The 14,626-nt window shown below is 36.9% G+C and overlaps 1 protein-coding gene and 1 pseudogene across 2 annotated transcripts; one reads left to right on the top strand and one right to left on the bottom strand.

Annotated features, from left to right (window-relative positions):
- The first annotated feature begins 306 nt into the window (after window positions 1-306).
- septin4a (septin 4a) lies at window positions 307-10,694 on the top strand. 2 transcript variants are annotated; one of them, XM_016498087.1, is made up of 13 exons: window positions 307-613; window positions 751-758; window positions 3,238-3,552; window positions 3,670-3,766; window positions 3,855-3,941; window positions 5,024-5,147; window positions 5,354-5,488; window positions 6,033-6,150; window positions 6,466-6,564; window positions 6,647-6,743; window positions 9,301-9,463; window positions 9,611-9,710; window positions 10,562-10,694. In XM_016498087.1, the coding sequence occupies exons 1-13, from the start codon at window positions 556-558 to the stop codon at window positions 10,619-10,621; spliced, it is 1,461 nt and encodes a 486-aa protein (XP_016353573.1). In that variant the 5' UTR covers window positions 307-555; the 3' UTR covers window positions 10,622-10,694. The 2 variants fall into 2 exon arrangements, with proteins under 2 accessions (XP_016353573.1, XP_016353574.1); XM_016498088.1 differs by lacking the exon at window positions 751-758.
- A 2,040-nt stretch (window positions 10,695-12,734) lies between these two features.
- Window positions 12,735-14,626, bottom strand: part of LOC107697345 (max-binding protein MNT-like) — a 19,342-nt pseudogene continuing 17,450 nt past the window's right edge.

Raw genomic sequence — 14,626 nt, 5'->3', positions numbered from 1 at the left:
GAAAAATATCCTCCATTTTCTAGAAAGGATATTCCCTTTTAGCTGATGTACATTTACGCTGTATCCATTTAGGCTAGCTACTATAATGAAAGAAACCATGTAGTATTTTCATGGTTATGGCAATTAGTTCACAGTTAAAGGCATTTATTATTTTACTTAAGTCTTTCATTTGTATTCATATTTTAAACGCAACATAATTAAACACCGACAAACGAACACCATGACGTTAACCAACGCATCTTTACGCTGGCGTCGGCACCTATTCGACCAATCAAAGACTTGTTTATAAGCGCGACGCAACTAAAACGCTTCCAGGACACTGCAAGTGAACGCGACGCACAGCTCTCACTGATTGCACTGAGCAGTTGTAAGATTAGACAGTTAGCCGCGTTGATTGTGCCTGCTTTTATCCGTATGTACCGAACATTTAGAGGGTCAGGAAAGTTGCGTTAATAGTGCGGAGATTAACTCCACAGATAAACTCCGCATAGAGGAAGAGATATTTAGAAAAACACCCAAAGCATTGACAAGTGGATGTAAACTCTGTCTGGAAACATGGAGCACCTGTCGTCGACCACCAACCGGTTCGTGAATGCAATGTACAGGCAGCGAGGTAAGTTTTTTTTACGATACATTTTCTAAATTATGGATTTGCAAATGTAGGTTAATGCAGCTGACCAATTCTATATTAATTTTGAAACTTGAATACTCTCTCTCTCTCTCTCTCTTTCACACTTTCATTGGCACCAGATCCTGAGGTATGGATGTATAAAAGTTAATCTCCTCATTTAAGATAGAAATGTAGTGAGAGTTGTAACAAAACAGTCAAACTGTGCCAGTAGTCACGACCCCCACTTCTCCAGCATCTTACTGGAGATCAGAGTATTAGTGTGAGGTATTGATGTGTCTGGACTAATGAGCAGTGACAGGCTGAATGCAGGTCACGTTGTTTGCATTAGAGTTTGAGCGACTTCCTGTGTTGAATCTGTACTGTGTGGGTAGACCTGGTATAGTTGTAATGCGTTTTGTTTCAGCATCTGTAATTAGCTGAATTTTTTAGCTAGAGTGCTCAAACTTTTATACAAAGTACCCACATTTGTTTACTACAAAAGGCACCAATTCAAAACTCTGCAAGAATATCACAGCCCCTATAAGTTGATGTCAAATACATGGAGTGCCTTTGTTACAATCTACCCCACTGCATAGGTTGTAACACATGCTGGGGTAACTATTTGACAAAAGAAGCAAAAACAGCAGCCACACCATGACCATGCAATATAAAAACAGGTTTATTTAAACAATCTAAATGAACAATACAAAACCATGTCTCACTTTCTAGACAACATTAAAGTTCTCAGTTGTATGTAAGGGGATGCTAAGATGTGTTACAATTTACCCCACCCCTGTCATCCAGTGTTTTAGCTAGCTGTATTAGCATAATGGTTTGAAATTAGCAGTTTAAAAATGCATCACATTTTGCCTGAGAATCCACAATTTAGTCTAATGTAAGTTATATGATTTTATCTGCAACAGTTTAAGTACTAAACAAAATATAGCTTTGGTAAAAAAATGTACATTCTTACCTCAAAATCTTTTTTTTTCTTTATAAATCTGCATGTACCTATTTATAGCCTTGAAAACCATTCATATGATCTGGGAGGAAGTGGGTAAATAATGAAATTATCATAGCTTGTCTAGCTACATTATCTAAATTATCATAGCTTATCTAGTTTATCCCTGATTGGTGGAATTGGTGTTGTTACAACTCTCCCCATGTTACAACTATACACCCGGTTTCCCCTAAGGAACGTTTTTCTTGTGTCTTTCAGACCTGTTGAGTGTGTTCTGTTCTTTTCTTCTTTAGCAATGTGATGGTGTGATTTTGTTCTGATTAAGCATGTAATTCGGTCAGAAAAATGGTTTGTTAAATGAGTAGTTCGCTCATAAATGAAAATTGGAGTTCGACAGCCCCAGTCCCCATTCACTTTAATAGTATGGAAATAAGTAGTCGGTACATTCTGACTACATCGCTTTTGGTGTTTAATGAATAGGTCTGGAAAACATGAAGGTGAATGAGAGAATTGACAATAAGCCCCAGTCCCCATTCACTTTAATAGTATGGAAATAAGTAGTCGGTACATTCTGACTACATCGCTTTTGGTGTTTCATGAATAGGTCTGGAAAACATGAAGGTGAATAACTGAGAGAATTGACAATAAATTAATGTGGATGATTAAACACCACTTAGGATTTTTTGCCTACTCTTGTAATAATTCCAATACATTTCCATATAGCTAATGAAAGTAAATGGGGTCTGTCGAGCTCGAAACGAATAGAAAGATTAGCAATGAATATTGACATAAATTTCAGTCTTTTTCTCACACGTTTTTGTCATTCACTGTAAACCTGAATAAGCTGGCAAAACTAAAAAAAGGTAATAAGTTAAATAAAAAATGTAAATCAAGAAATTCAGTTTAAGAAGTTCAAGTTTAAGTAAGCAGAACTAGCAGATTTTTTTTAGTTTGTACTCGCATGTTAATGCTCTTAACTTGAAATATTTAAGTAAGCTATCTCATATGTTTAACTTAAAATAATTAACTTAAAATGTAATCTAAAATAGTTTTAGTAGTGGAAACTTAACTAACTAGCTAACTCAGTAAAAGCTAACTTGCTGTTCTCAAACCAAGATCATGCTCCACTCATCACCATGATGGTAACCCCCAAAAAACATTCTGGGAAATAGAAATCGAAATCCCAGCCCAGTTTCAGTTAAATTTAAATTTCTAAATTAAAAGAAAGTAGTTCATTAAACTCAAAACAATGAAACAATTCAGATTGCTTAAAATGCGTCGGTTTCACGAACTTAAAAGAAAGTTCTAAATATTCATAAAAGTTAATTTGATTGAACTAATTCGTTTAATTTAAGTTTGCCCTACTCAAACCAATTAATTATTTTGAGCGTTAAGGTTTATAGTGTTTGTCTATTTGACATTAATATGGCTATAGATCTTTAATTAGAGGGAAGAAAGAAAAAGCCAATCACAATTACACAAATACAAAAAAAAAAAAGAAGAAAAAAAAAGAAAAAATCACAATACGGTAGAAAAGATCTGTAGCTACTTCTTTTACATCGCAACCTTAACTGTTCAAGATGATTATTTTATATAGTTTATATATCGCGTTATTAAGTTTATAAAACCTGAAACTATAAAGTAATTTGTGTCCAATATCTGACAGTTGTCTAGTTTAGCCATAGAAGACTGTGAGGATGCTGAATTGGCCTATACCATGAGAGACCTGCCCCCTAGAGCTGGTCACAGCTTCCCTGGATGCGAGATGCCCATGATGGACAGGGAGCCAGATGGCAGCACCCGTCCTCATACTCCAGGGACACCCACTTTCACACGGCCAATGAACAGAAGTCTCCTGGGCTCCGATCCGGAATTACCCCGCCGTGGGCAGCTCAGCTCCATGAGCTCTCTGGATTCTCCCCTGAGCCCCACTCGCCCGAAAAGTCCTTGGGGCAGATTTGACCCCTATGACTCTGCTGAGGTAATGTCAGTGCTGTGTATGATGCATAAAGTTGACTCAGCCCTTTTTGATTGCTTGCTCTGGACCTGATTTTGAAAATACTTATTTTGAAATCACCTCACCATCTGAGACTTTTAGGATCAAGATAAGGAGTATGTTGGATTTGCAACGCTGCCTAACCAAGTGCACAGGAAATCTGTGAAAAAGGGGTTCGCCTTTACTCTTATGGTGGCAGGTGAGATCATCAGATGCTGTATGTCATAGACAGCACAAAGTAAAAATTATATTTGATGTTCAATAAAACTTTCTTTTGATCCGTTCAGGGGAATCGGGTTTAGGGAAATCTACACTAGTCAACAGTCTCTTCCTCACAGACCTTTACAAAGACAGGAAGATGCTGAATGCTGAAGGTAAGAGTCAGGGTTATTATCATTAACTAATCCAAAAACAATAAAAAAAAAAATTACTTCGAATAAGCATTTACTGAAATAATCTTTTAATCTTTAAAAATAAATTTATTTCAACTAGTTTTCAGTGCAACATAATTAAAGTCGAAGTACTGAAATAACAAACTAAAAAGTGAAGAAATATTAAAAAAATCAAAAAGTACTATAAATTACTAAAACTTTAACTAATATTAAAATGAAACAGAAAATATCAAATTAAATTCTAATTTAAAATATCACCAAATACTAAAATAGTATTTCAATTATACTAAAATAACACTGGTAAGAGCAATATTCTTCTGGAAAACAACCTTTGTATGAATATACTTCTAAGCATTATGTAGTGTTGTTTAGATAGATTTGATAGATTTATCAAAAAACACACATTTTTTGATAAATCTAATAATATATTCAAGAATGTTAAAAATGCAATTCATAAATACAGTGGCATAAATACACCATCAAAAGTACTTTTAATTTCGGAATTAAAATTCTTTGTGATAAAATATTTAAAAAATTTGAAAAACTTCCTTTGACTAAATCAAAGTCATGTGGTGCAACCACTATGGAGGAACAAAAAAGGTCTGTAGATCTCTTAAAATATCAAATAATTTGACTTAATGACAAGTAAAGCTAGTTCAGGTTGTAAAATGTCATGTGGTATATCCCTCCCCCCACAAAAAAAACTGTAATAATATTTTGTCATTAATAATTCATGATATTTGTTAAAACAATTGGTTTACCTTGAAAAAAACATTAAAAAAAAACATTTTAAAGGATGACTTCAGGGTGAGTAATTTATGGGCTAATTTAAATTTTTGGGTGAACTAACCCTTTAAGATGTGAACATGTATATCATTATTACTTGATGGTTACACCACATGACATTTTCAAAGTCATTAAGTTTTCTTGAAAATGGTATACATTTTCAAAACCACATGAAAACAACATGAATTGAAATATTAGCCTACATATCTAAAAACTTGGCACATAAGATGAAGATAAAGTTTTCTTTCTCTTTATTGTTCTTCATTGACCCATTTCAGAGCGGATCTCACAGACAGTGGAAATCACAAAACACACTGTGGCTATAGAGGAGAAAGGAGTCAAACTAAAACTCACCATTGTGGATACGCCGGGATTCGGTGATGCTGTCAACAACACAGAAAGGTGGAACTGGAATGTGAATTATTAGAAAATGATACAGAAGTTATTATTAGAAGTAATTTCTCTCAGAATAAATGTTTTCTATGTCATATTGTCTCTCAAATACTAACAATAATATTTGTTTTTGTGACTGTTTATACAAAGTAACTATATCAAATACTTTTGCTCATTTCAGTTTTGTAACCTCAATTTTATGTTAATTGTAATAGCTGGAGGGCAGTTGTGGACTACATTGACCAGCAGTTTGAGCAATACTTCCGTGACGAAAGTGGCCTCAACCGTAAAAACATTCAGGACAACCGTGTGCACTGCTGCCTCTACTTCATCTCACCTTTTGGCCACGGGTAACACTCCCTGACATTTACAAATAGTGATCAATATTTCACCCAGGATTAGGTTTCCTGAAAGCATTGTTAGCCAACTATGGACGCAAGTTCGGTCATTAATCAATGATTCAGTGTTTCCTGAAACCGTAGTTCAAAGAACAATCGCAAACAGCGTCACAAAGTTGTATGGTTAGAGCTACAGCTCTTAACCTGTGGTTAGAAGCATAGTTTGTAGTTAATACAACTCCGTTCAGGTCCGTTTCAGTTTATTTTTCAGTTATCAGCATCATCTGAAAAAGAAGTGTTTAGTTAGTCCCAGAATCTATTCTCATGTTCTATTTTGAAATTATGAATTTGTGTTGCTTTCTTCCCAAATATTGGCATCAGCATTGCTTGTTGTAAACCCCATATCGATCAAAGACTATTTGAGATTAAATCAGTTTAATAATAAAAAAAATGTAAATCTGGAGTTTTTACTCAATCTTAATTACAGTGGCATTTTGTTCTGGAAATGTACCTCAGGAATTATGGGAGTGACTCTTTTTTCCTCTCTTTTTTTCAGTCTCAGACCGATGGATGTGGAGTTCATGAAGATGCTACATGAGAAGGTCAACATAGTGCCTGTGCTGGCCAAAGCAGATAGTCTCACTCCATTGGAAGTCAGAAAAATTAAAATGAAGGTGTGTATGACGTGTATAAAAAGTATATATATGTATGTGTGTGTATATGTGTGTGTATGTGTGTGTATATTTATATATATATATATATATAGTGTGTGTATATATATATATATATATATATATATATATATATATATCTATCAGAGGGGAACTGTCAGGGCCCTCTAGGCTCTCAGAGAGGGCCTAAACTATTGTAAAAACAATATTTGCAATTTTGAAATATTTCTTTTTGAATGACAAATTTTAAATATGATTTTTAATAAAGTCATCATTTCTATTAATATCACAGTCACCATGGGTTTGTTTTCTCTTTAGATTCGTGAGGAGATTGAGAGATTCGACATCAACATCTACCAGTTCCCTGAATGTGATTCAGATGATGAGGAGTTCAAACTTCAGCATCAGGAACTGAAGGTGACCTGCCCAGCTCCGTATTTACATCAGAATTACCATTAAAGTGACTAAACTGAAATGTGGATTTCCTTCTTTATTACAGGACAGTGTTCCTTTTACAGTAATTGGCAGTAATGTCCAAGTTGAAAGCCAAGGCAGGCGTTTCAGAGGCCGTCAGTACCCCTGGGGTGTGGTGGAAGGTATTTATACCATCATAGTGGTGTTACGTACATAATCTTTTATTTGTACACAGACAATGAAATAAGTTTAACTGAAAAAACAGTAATTTATGCAGTAACAATCTGTACTGTATGTTCTGATCTGAATACATGCAGTCCACTCATGTTAAGCGATATGTACTATATAGCAAATCTCAACTGCTTGAATATTATATATTATTAGCCAGTGATATATTAGAAGTTGGATATATAGTATGTCCTACTTCACCTGCATACATACAGTATGCACGTGTAAAGCACTATACAGTATATTATATAGCAAATCTCGGCTCCATGATTGTCATTGCAAAATGTGAACTGGATTTTTTTTACTTTGTCTGCATACATGCATTACAGTCATGTTTTTTTATTTGCAACAAAAATGTAACTTAATTATCGTTGGATACATAGAGAGTTGGAAATAAAGTTCCATATTTAGCTACATCCCATTTTATCAGCATACATACTGTACAGTAGTGATGATGGGAGAAACAAAGCTTTGAATCAAATTAACCAATTGCTTCGCAAAATGATTCACTATTTCGAAGTGTTTGAAATGCCACACGCTGGTGATGCCTGCTGGTCAAAACTGTGTAAATGCAACAAAAACTCCAAACATGGCCAAACATGCATAAAAACAGCAAACAGCAAATTAACTAACCATCCATTAAATTACCATGAAATATTAAGTGTCTGTATGTTCTTTTATCAATTTTCAGGGCTTGTTTTTGTTTGTTCTATGGATGGCTCATCTATACGGGCCTATAAGAGACTATTAACTACTATAACTCCTTTAAATTATACAAATGCCTCATTAAAATTTCTACAAATTCATAAAACTGAAATGAAATCAGGTAAAAATATAGACACTCATTCAATGGTTCGCTACTGAGAGGCGATCTCAGTGATCTCACATGATTCATGGGTTCACAGAGCTCACCCCCAGTGGTGAACCATTGAAATGTCTAAACATTTTTGTTCAATTTTTTTGTTTTGAAACAGCCTCGTTTACTGAAATCACATGACTTTGGCAGTATGATATGCACTCCAAACCAAGTGTGTCGCACAAGTCCTGAAAAGTGAAGTCCAAAACGTTTCGATCGCCCCAGGTGGGTGGACCCAATATAGGTCATAAACCCCACCCTCTCCATGTAATCTAATGGAACGTGAGAGAGACAAACTAAACAATTAAAATACACTTCTGTCATGACAACTCTCGGAGGGATTGGCATGGTAATGTACATGACAATGTTAATGTATTTGGTCTTGGCAGAATAGATCTGCTACGCTGCTGCTGCTGCGGCAGAGCAAGTACAGAGACTTGCTACTGCCAATACATCCACAACATGCTGCTGTGAGCATGTAAGAAATATTGCTGCTGCAGATATAACGTACATGAAATAACCCCCATATAGCATACATGAATCACCTCGTAACAGATCTATACAGGTGGAGCTGGGGAAGGTGGAGGGTTTCTGAATCAAGCTGCACTGCTACGGCAAGCACTAGTCATATATTTGAATGTTGAGCAGCGAGCTCATTGGCTACCTATACAGGAGCGAACCAATCAGCTGTGCCATGTGATAATGATGTCATTAGGTCAGATTGAGTTGGATCTATTGGACTGCACCATCTAGAATTTCATGCCAGAACTCTGTATTTCAAAATTTTTTTTCCAAAAATATTTTTTTGTCATTTTAAGTAGCTTTTATCACACTGATAAGCTCAAGTTAGTTTTTTTAAATAAGTTTGGTTTTAGTTAGTTATTTGATGCTATAAAAACGGGAGTGTGACGTCATGATTGATAGCTTCTCTAAGCGAACTGAAGCGCCAACTGACTTTTTTTCGGGATCTTCAGGAGGAGAACGGAGCTATAATTTTAATTTCTACATTTATTGCCATCAGCAGACATCAAAATTGGAGAAGTCCAGCTACTTAAAAAAAGGTCCAGGGGCATGTGCTTGCGACCGACTCTATGGGAGTGTGGGCGGGACCTACTTCACTTCACTACTTCCGAGTTCACTACTGCATAGACTCTGGTCCCAAATCAGTAAATCAGCACTGGGACACTGGCGGCTTCACTTTTCTTCAATGGAAGAGAGTGAATGTGCGTCGTACATATTTTTTAGTCTATGCTCCAAACCAATGATTCAAAACAAAAGATTCATAAAGGTTTCGAAGCTTCATGAAGCGGTATTTCGAAAGTGCCCATCACTACTGTACAGTACATTCATGTAAAGTGATATATATATAGTATAGTAAATCTCAGCTGCTTGATTTTGTTTTTATCGCAAAATGTAACTATTATCGCCTAGCCCTCTATACAATTGCATATAAAAATGTCCAACTTTATTAGCATACATTCAGTATACACTCACGTAGGGTGATATGCTATATACAATATAGCATATCTCAACTGCTTGATTGCTTAAATTGTTGCTATTATGAAATTTCTGATTTTCTGTAAATTTGCTTTGAAACAATGTGTATTGTGTAAAGCACTATACAAAATACATTTAAGTTGACTCGACTCTTGCAGTGGAGAACCCTGTTCACTCCGACTTCCTGAAGCTGAGGAACATGTTGGTGCGCACGCACATGCAAGACCTGAAGGATGTGACACGGGAAACGCATTACGAGAATTACCGCGCTCAGTGCATCCAGAATATGACCCGCATGGTGGTCAAGGAGAGGAAACGCAGGTCAGAGGATAAACTGACATCATCAGATGATCACATCAGACTATATTCTGCAGTGCAAATTAATGGTGTGCTTATTCTTGATCATCATGCCATCACTGACCTTCCTGTGTGGTTTATGTTACTGTTTCATTGGTTGTATTCATCCAGTCTGTGTAACCGGCTAAGAGACAGCGCCTCAGACCTTCCTGTGCCTCTGATGCCTGTGGACAGTGAGACGGAGCGCCTTATTTGGGAGAAAGATGAAGAGGTAATACAGTTTTCTTTTCTTTTTTTTTATCTAGCTAATTTTAATTAGACCATATAATGTCTCCATTCTCTTCAGAATGGATTCAGTGCACGTTTGGAATGGATACTAACTTACCATCCACAATATACTAACTAGTATTTTTTTTTTTATATATATATATATATAAGTGAAAGTATAGGTATTTACCACATTGTTGTCAAATGACCTGGGCTTCAGAATAGCATATTAAAATACTACTCTTACTATATCTGTAGTAGAAAGTAGAAAGAATGTACGGTGCCCCACACGACATGACACACACAAAAAGAACAAATTGTAAATTCATTTTATTTATTCATTCTCTTGTTTAATCGTTGGCAATGTTGTAGTGACACATTCCCTTGTTTTAATTTAACTGAAACAAGGGGGAAAATTGTACAATGTGGGAACGAAAATGTAGTTTTCCCCCTGCATGTCATTTGCGTCACTCTGTAAGAGTGGAATGCTAGTATGCCATTTCAAATTCAGTCCTCATCACGTTAAGTGGCATCCAGTTATGAATTTAGAAAATAATTTTACAGTAATTGGCAGTAATAATTTTAGCATTATTACATTTTATTTTGCATTTTTGGTTAATTTTTGTATTAAAATGCATTTTTGATGGTGTGATCCAGTTAAATAAAAATGATTAATTTGTATTTTAAACTTGAGTTTTGTTGAGTCTTCAGTCTGATTTGCATACTGTGTACAGTATGTATGCTGCAACAATAGTAGGATTAGTAAGCATATTTCAATACAGCCAATGTTTAAGTCTCTCCTAATATTGTAATTGTGTATTAAAAAAAAAAAATTGTTACTCTTTCCTTCTGCAGTTGCGCCGAATGCAGGAAGTTCTGGAAAGGATTCAGGAGCAGATGCATCACGGACATTAAGACAGACTAATCAATTAATTTAAACGTGTTTACGATAGAAATATGGCTTGAAATGTCAAAGGTTTATGCTGCAGGAAATTGCAGTGAATATAATATTAACAGTAAAATGTATGCATCTTGTGAATGTAGGTGTTTGAAGGAATGTGTCCTAGCTGAAAAGGTATGGAATACATCTACATAAATACTGTAATATTTTAGATTTAATGTAAATATGACTGTTGTGATACACAAGAAATAAGAACAATACAACTTGACTAGTAAATGTCATAAGATTTATTATGAATCGTCAATATGTTTTTTTTTTTGTTTTTTTTTGTAGTAATCTAGCATATTTTAATAAGTTTTATTACTATTTCAGTTAAACATGGTGGACAATTCGATCTTAATGCAGCCCAAAATGTACAGGCGATATATAACTTAAACTTTCTCCATAGGGAAAATGCAGTTTTTCATATATTTATATATAATATCAATGTAGAATGAGGTCTAATGGTCCCGCCCACATCATACAGTATAATACATGGTCCCAAAAAATGAAATAAGGGGAGGGATTAACATTTAAACAAACAAACAAAAACTGCAATCTACATGCAAAACCAGGCATCAGTATAATCCTAAAATACACATATGTGAATGCGTGCATATACCTCACATATATACATACATCCATACACATATATTAAAATAATGAAAAACAAAACACACTAATAAATTCCACAACGGTTTGGCTATTTTTTTGTTTGTTTTTTTTAACTGAGTGTGAAGCACAGCATATATTATTCCATCTTCACATCCCTAAAAAAGGAAGTCAAACAGAAAATCCAAACCTCGATTTTGTGTGGGTGCCTCACATATATACATACATCCATACACATATATTAAAATAATGAAAAACAAAACACACTAATAAATTCCACAACGGTTTGGCTATTTTTTTGTTTGTTTGTTTTTTTTTTTTAACTGAGTGTGAAGCACAGCATGTATTATTCCATCTTCACATCCCTAAAAAAGGAAGTCAAACAGAAAATCCAAACCTCGATTTTGTGTGGGTGGGGGGGTTGCAGCAGGAAGAGGACGTTAAAAGCAGGAATCACAGTGTTCCATTTGAAAGTGACAGTATAAAGCAACAACGTGGTGTACCTAACCATCGACAGCAAACCATTAAGCTTACATAGGGAAACGGTCAGATGGCTAACTTTGTGCAGGTTCAATCAAGCGAGTGTACTGAGAATGACGGGCCGACTTTAAAAGAAGCACTGCTATTGGCAAAGGGGCTTTTTGTCCTGATGTCAACAAAACAGCCTGTTTTAACCTCCTAAAATACTTATAAACAAGTGCCTACCTCACGACAATTTACACAATCACACATAATGAAAAATGGTTGAGCGGCAATGAACGTAAAATGGACACAGCAGCACCGATCTACACTGGAAGGGCGTGCAACGAAAAAGATAGATTAACGTTAACGTATTTTCGAAGACTTCATTCGACGTTCTTCATCGTGTTGCTACAAGCACGAGAACATTGGTAACTGCTGTTTTGAAGAAACGGAAATGCCCGACACCGCAGCGCCCTGTCACACGCCGTACGTAACGTTTTTAATAATTTGAAACGTTAATCAAGTATTACGACGTATTGTTAGGTTAAATAGCTGCGCACTTGCTGTAAGTTATGAATGCTTTAATGTACTTTCAAATTCATGTCGTTCTCAGATGTTGAATTGTACATTAGTCGAGTTTCCTTACAACCCATTCACCTCGACACTTTTAAGACTGAGTTTCTTGATTGCCAACAGATGCCGGTGACTGCAGGTCAAGTCATGGCACTCTAATTCGCTTGCGCTTCATATGCAGCAAAAATTGCGTAGGCAGCAGGTGGCGCCACTGGGCTTGAATTGGGGCTTAGGCACTTAACATTTCCTAGCAAGTACAGAGACACTGAGTAGCCCGATCTGTCTGAAGTCTGAATGTACCTGTTTTTTTAGTCAAAAGCCCCGTTTGACGAGTTTTAAATGCCCCTAAAATAGTCACACAGTAAACGTTTTTTTTCCTGCATGCTTTCAGTACTGAGCTTTAAGCACTCATTTTTGATTAGTGGAGATTTTTTTGGTGAATGAATGTAAAGCGTGAGATAATTTGCATACAGAAAAAAGGATACGAGGGAAAGAGAAGAAAGAATTGATTTGTTTTAGCACTCCACTCTCACATTACTAAAGACTGACCAATGTCTTCGAATCTAGTTAAGCAAGTGCATTACATGAATTTCTTTCCAGCGCTAGACACGCAAAAGACACGCAAGCCCCTTCTACAAGCAAAAGAGGATACGCTCCGATCCTGATGAGGTCCCGGCGTGTAGGAGCGACAGTAGTGAATTTCTGAACGAGATCTAGTCGTCCTTTTAGAAATTAGCTCATCTTTAGTCTCTCTTGCTCTCACTTTGTGAGACCTCCTTTCATGGAAGTCCTCTCTTTTCTCTCATACCAGCTTTAGCGTGCTGACGGGAAAAGGAGGAACAGTTACCATAGTCACCGGATTGAGCACCGTTTGGCCCACCAGCCCGGTGTGATGGTGAGCGACCACGGCCGTTGGCTTTCCCACCATGGTGGCCTGCTGGCCTGTAACTGGCGTGCCGTTAACTTGGGCGTGAGAGTGTGGGTGGTGCGCCAATGTGTGTGTGATGTGCCCCATCATCGCCGGCTGCGAGACTGCTACTGACTGCGGGTAAATGGCCGCGGGGAGGTGGGCCACAGGATGCACGGTGATGTGTCCAATAGGCTGGCCGCCACTAGAGGGCGCAATGTGCGCCAGATGTTTAGGCCCAGCTGGGATGACGTGGTTGACAGCTTGGATGACGGACGCATGGGATACGGAGGCGTGGGTGATGACTGTTGGCTGAGGAGGGGAAACGAGGTGGGAAGGGGGCGCAGGGGCGATGGCTTGAGGGGTGACCACTGTGGGCTGGAGTTGATTGGGTGGTGTGGTGGGTTTGTGTTGTATGGAGATATGTGTAGGGAGAATGGAGGGTGGAGGCATGGCAGCGCGGGGCTCTGATGGTGCCGGTGCAGACGGTTTGGCCACAGAAGACGAGGGTGGGGAGGAGAGGATGTCATCATCTACGTCTTGGTCGAAGTTGTCTTCACCCTCTGGAAAGAGTGGAAATGATTCATGGTAATTAGATTTTATGTTGTTTCTTACCCCTCATACACATTACAATTAATCATATCAGGGAGAAAAAATTGATGTTTGATGTAATATGAAATCATACTGTAAGTTTTAGAAGGAAAAATTGCCTATTTAATTGTTTAAGAAACCTCAACATGGGGGACCTCAAGGGGGAAAAAATAATTTTAAAAAATCATAATAAAATCAGGTCTGGTGCAAAAAAATCTTAAAGTGAAAGTGACGTGATGTGTACACACACACAGCAGTGAACACACACACACCGTGAACACACACCCGGAGCAGTGGGCAGCCGTTTATGCTGCGGCGCCCGGGGAGCAGTTGGGGGTTCACACCTTGCTCAAGGGCACCTCAGTCGTGGTATTGAAGGTGGAAGAGAGCACTGTACATTCACTCCCCCTACCTACAATTCCTGCCGGACCGTAGACTCGAACTCACAACCTTTGGGTTACGAGTCCGACTCTCTAACCATTAGGCCACAACTTCCCCTCTTAACTAACAATTTGTAAAAAAATGAAGTCATTAAAATAAACTTCTATTTTTTTTTATAAAATGTAAAAAATGATTGTGAACTATTATTAGAATTTAACATAATGGGTTTTCCTTTTTAATATATTTTGAAATGCTATTTATTTCTGTCATGGAAAAGCTACATATTCAGCAGCAGCAAGTCTTCAGTTGTCACATGATCCTTCAGAAATCATTCTAATATGCTGATTTGCTGCTTAAGAAACATTTCTTCTTATGAATAGATGAACAGTTGTGCTGCTTAATATTTTTGTCAGGATTTTTAAGTAAACAAGTATTCATTTCTTACCAAAAACAC

Source organism: Sinocyclocheilus anshuiensis, unplaced genomic scaffold (genome assembly GCF_001515605.1).
Source record: "Sinocyclocheilus anshuiensis isolate Anshui unplaced genomic scaffold, SAMN03320099.WGS_v1.1 scaffold1095, whole genome shotgun sequence".
Classification (NCBI taxonomy): Eukaryota; Metazoa; Chordata; class Actinopteri; order Cypriniformes; family Cyprinidae; genus Sinocyclocheilus; species Sinocyclocheilus anshuiensis.
This window is presented reverse-complemented; position numbering and strand designations above follow the sequence as displayed.

Coding starts and splice junctions, on each gene's coding strand:
- septin4a (XM_016498087.1), top strand. CDS start 556: ATGGAGCACCTGTCGTCGACCACCAACCGGTTCGTGAATGCAATGTAC. Junction 3,553..3,669: donor ACCCCTATGACTCTGCTGAG/GTAATGTCAGTG, acceptor TGAGACTTTTAG/GATCAAGATAAGGAGTATGT. Junction 6,151..6,465: donor TCAGAAAAATTAAAATGAAG/GTGTGTATGACG, acceptor TTTTCTCTTTAG/ATTCGTGAGGAGATTGAGAG.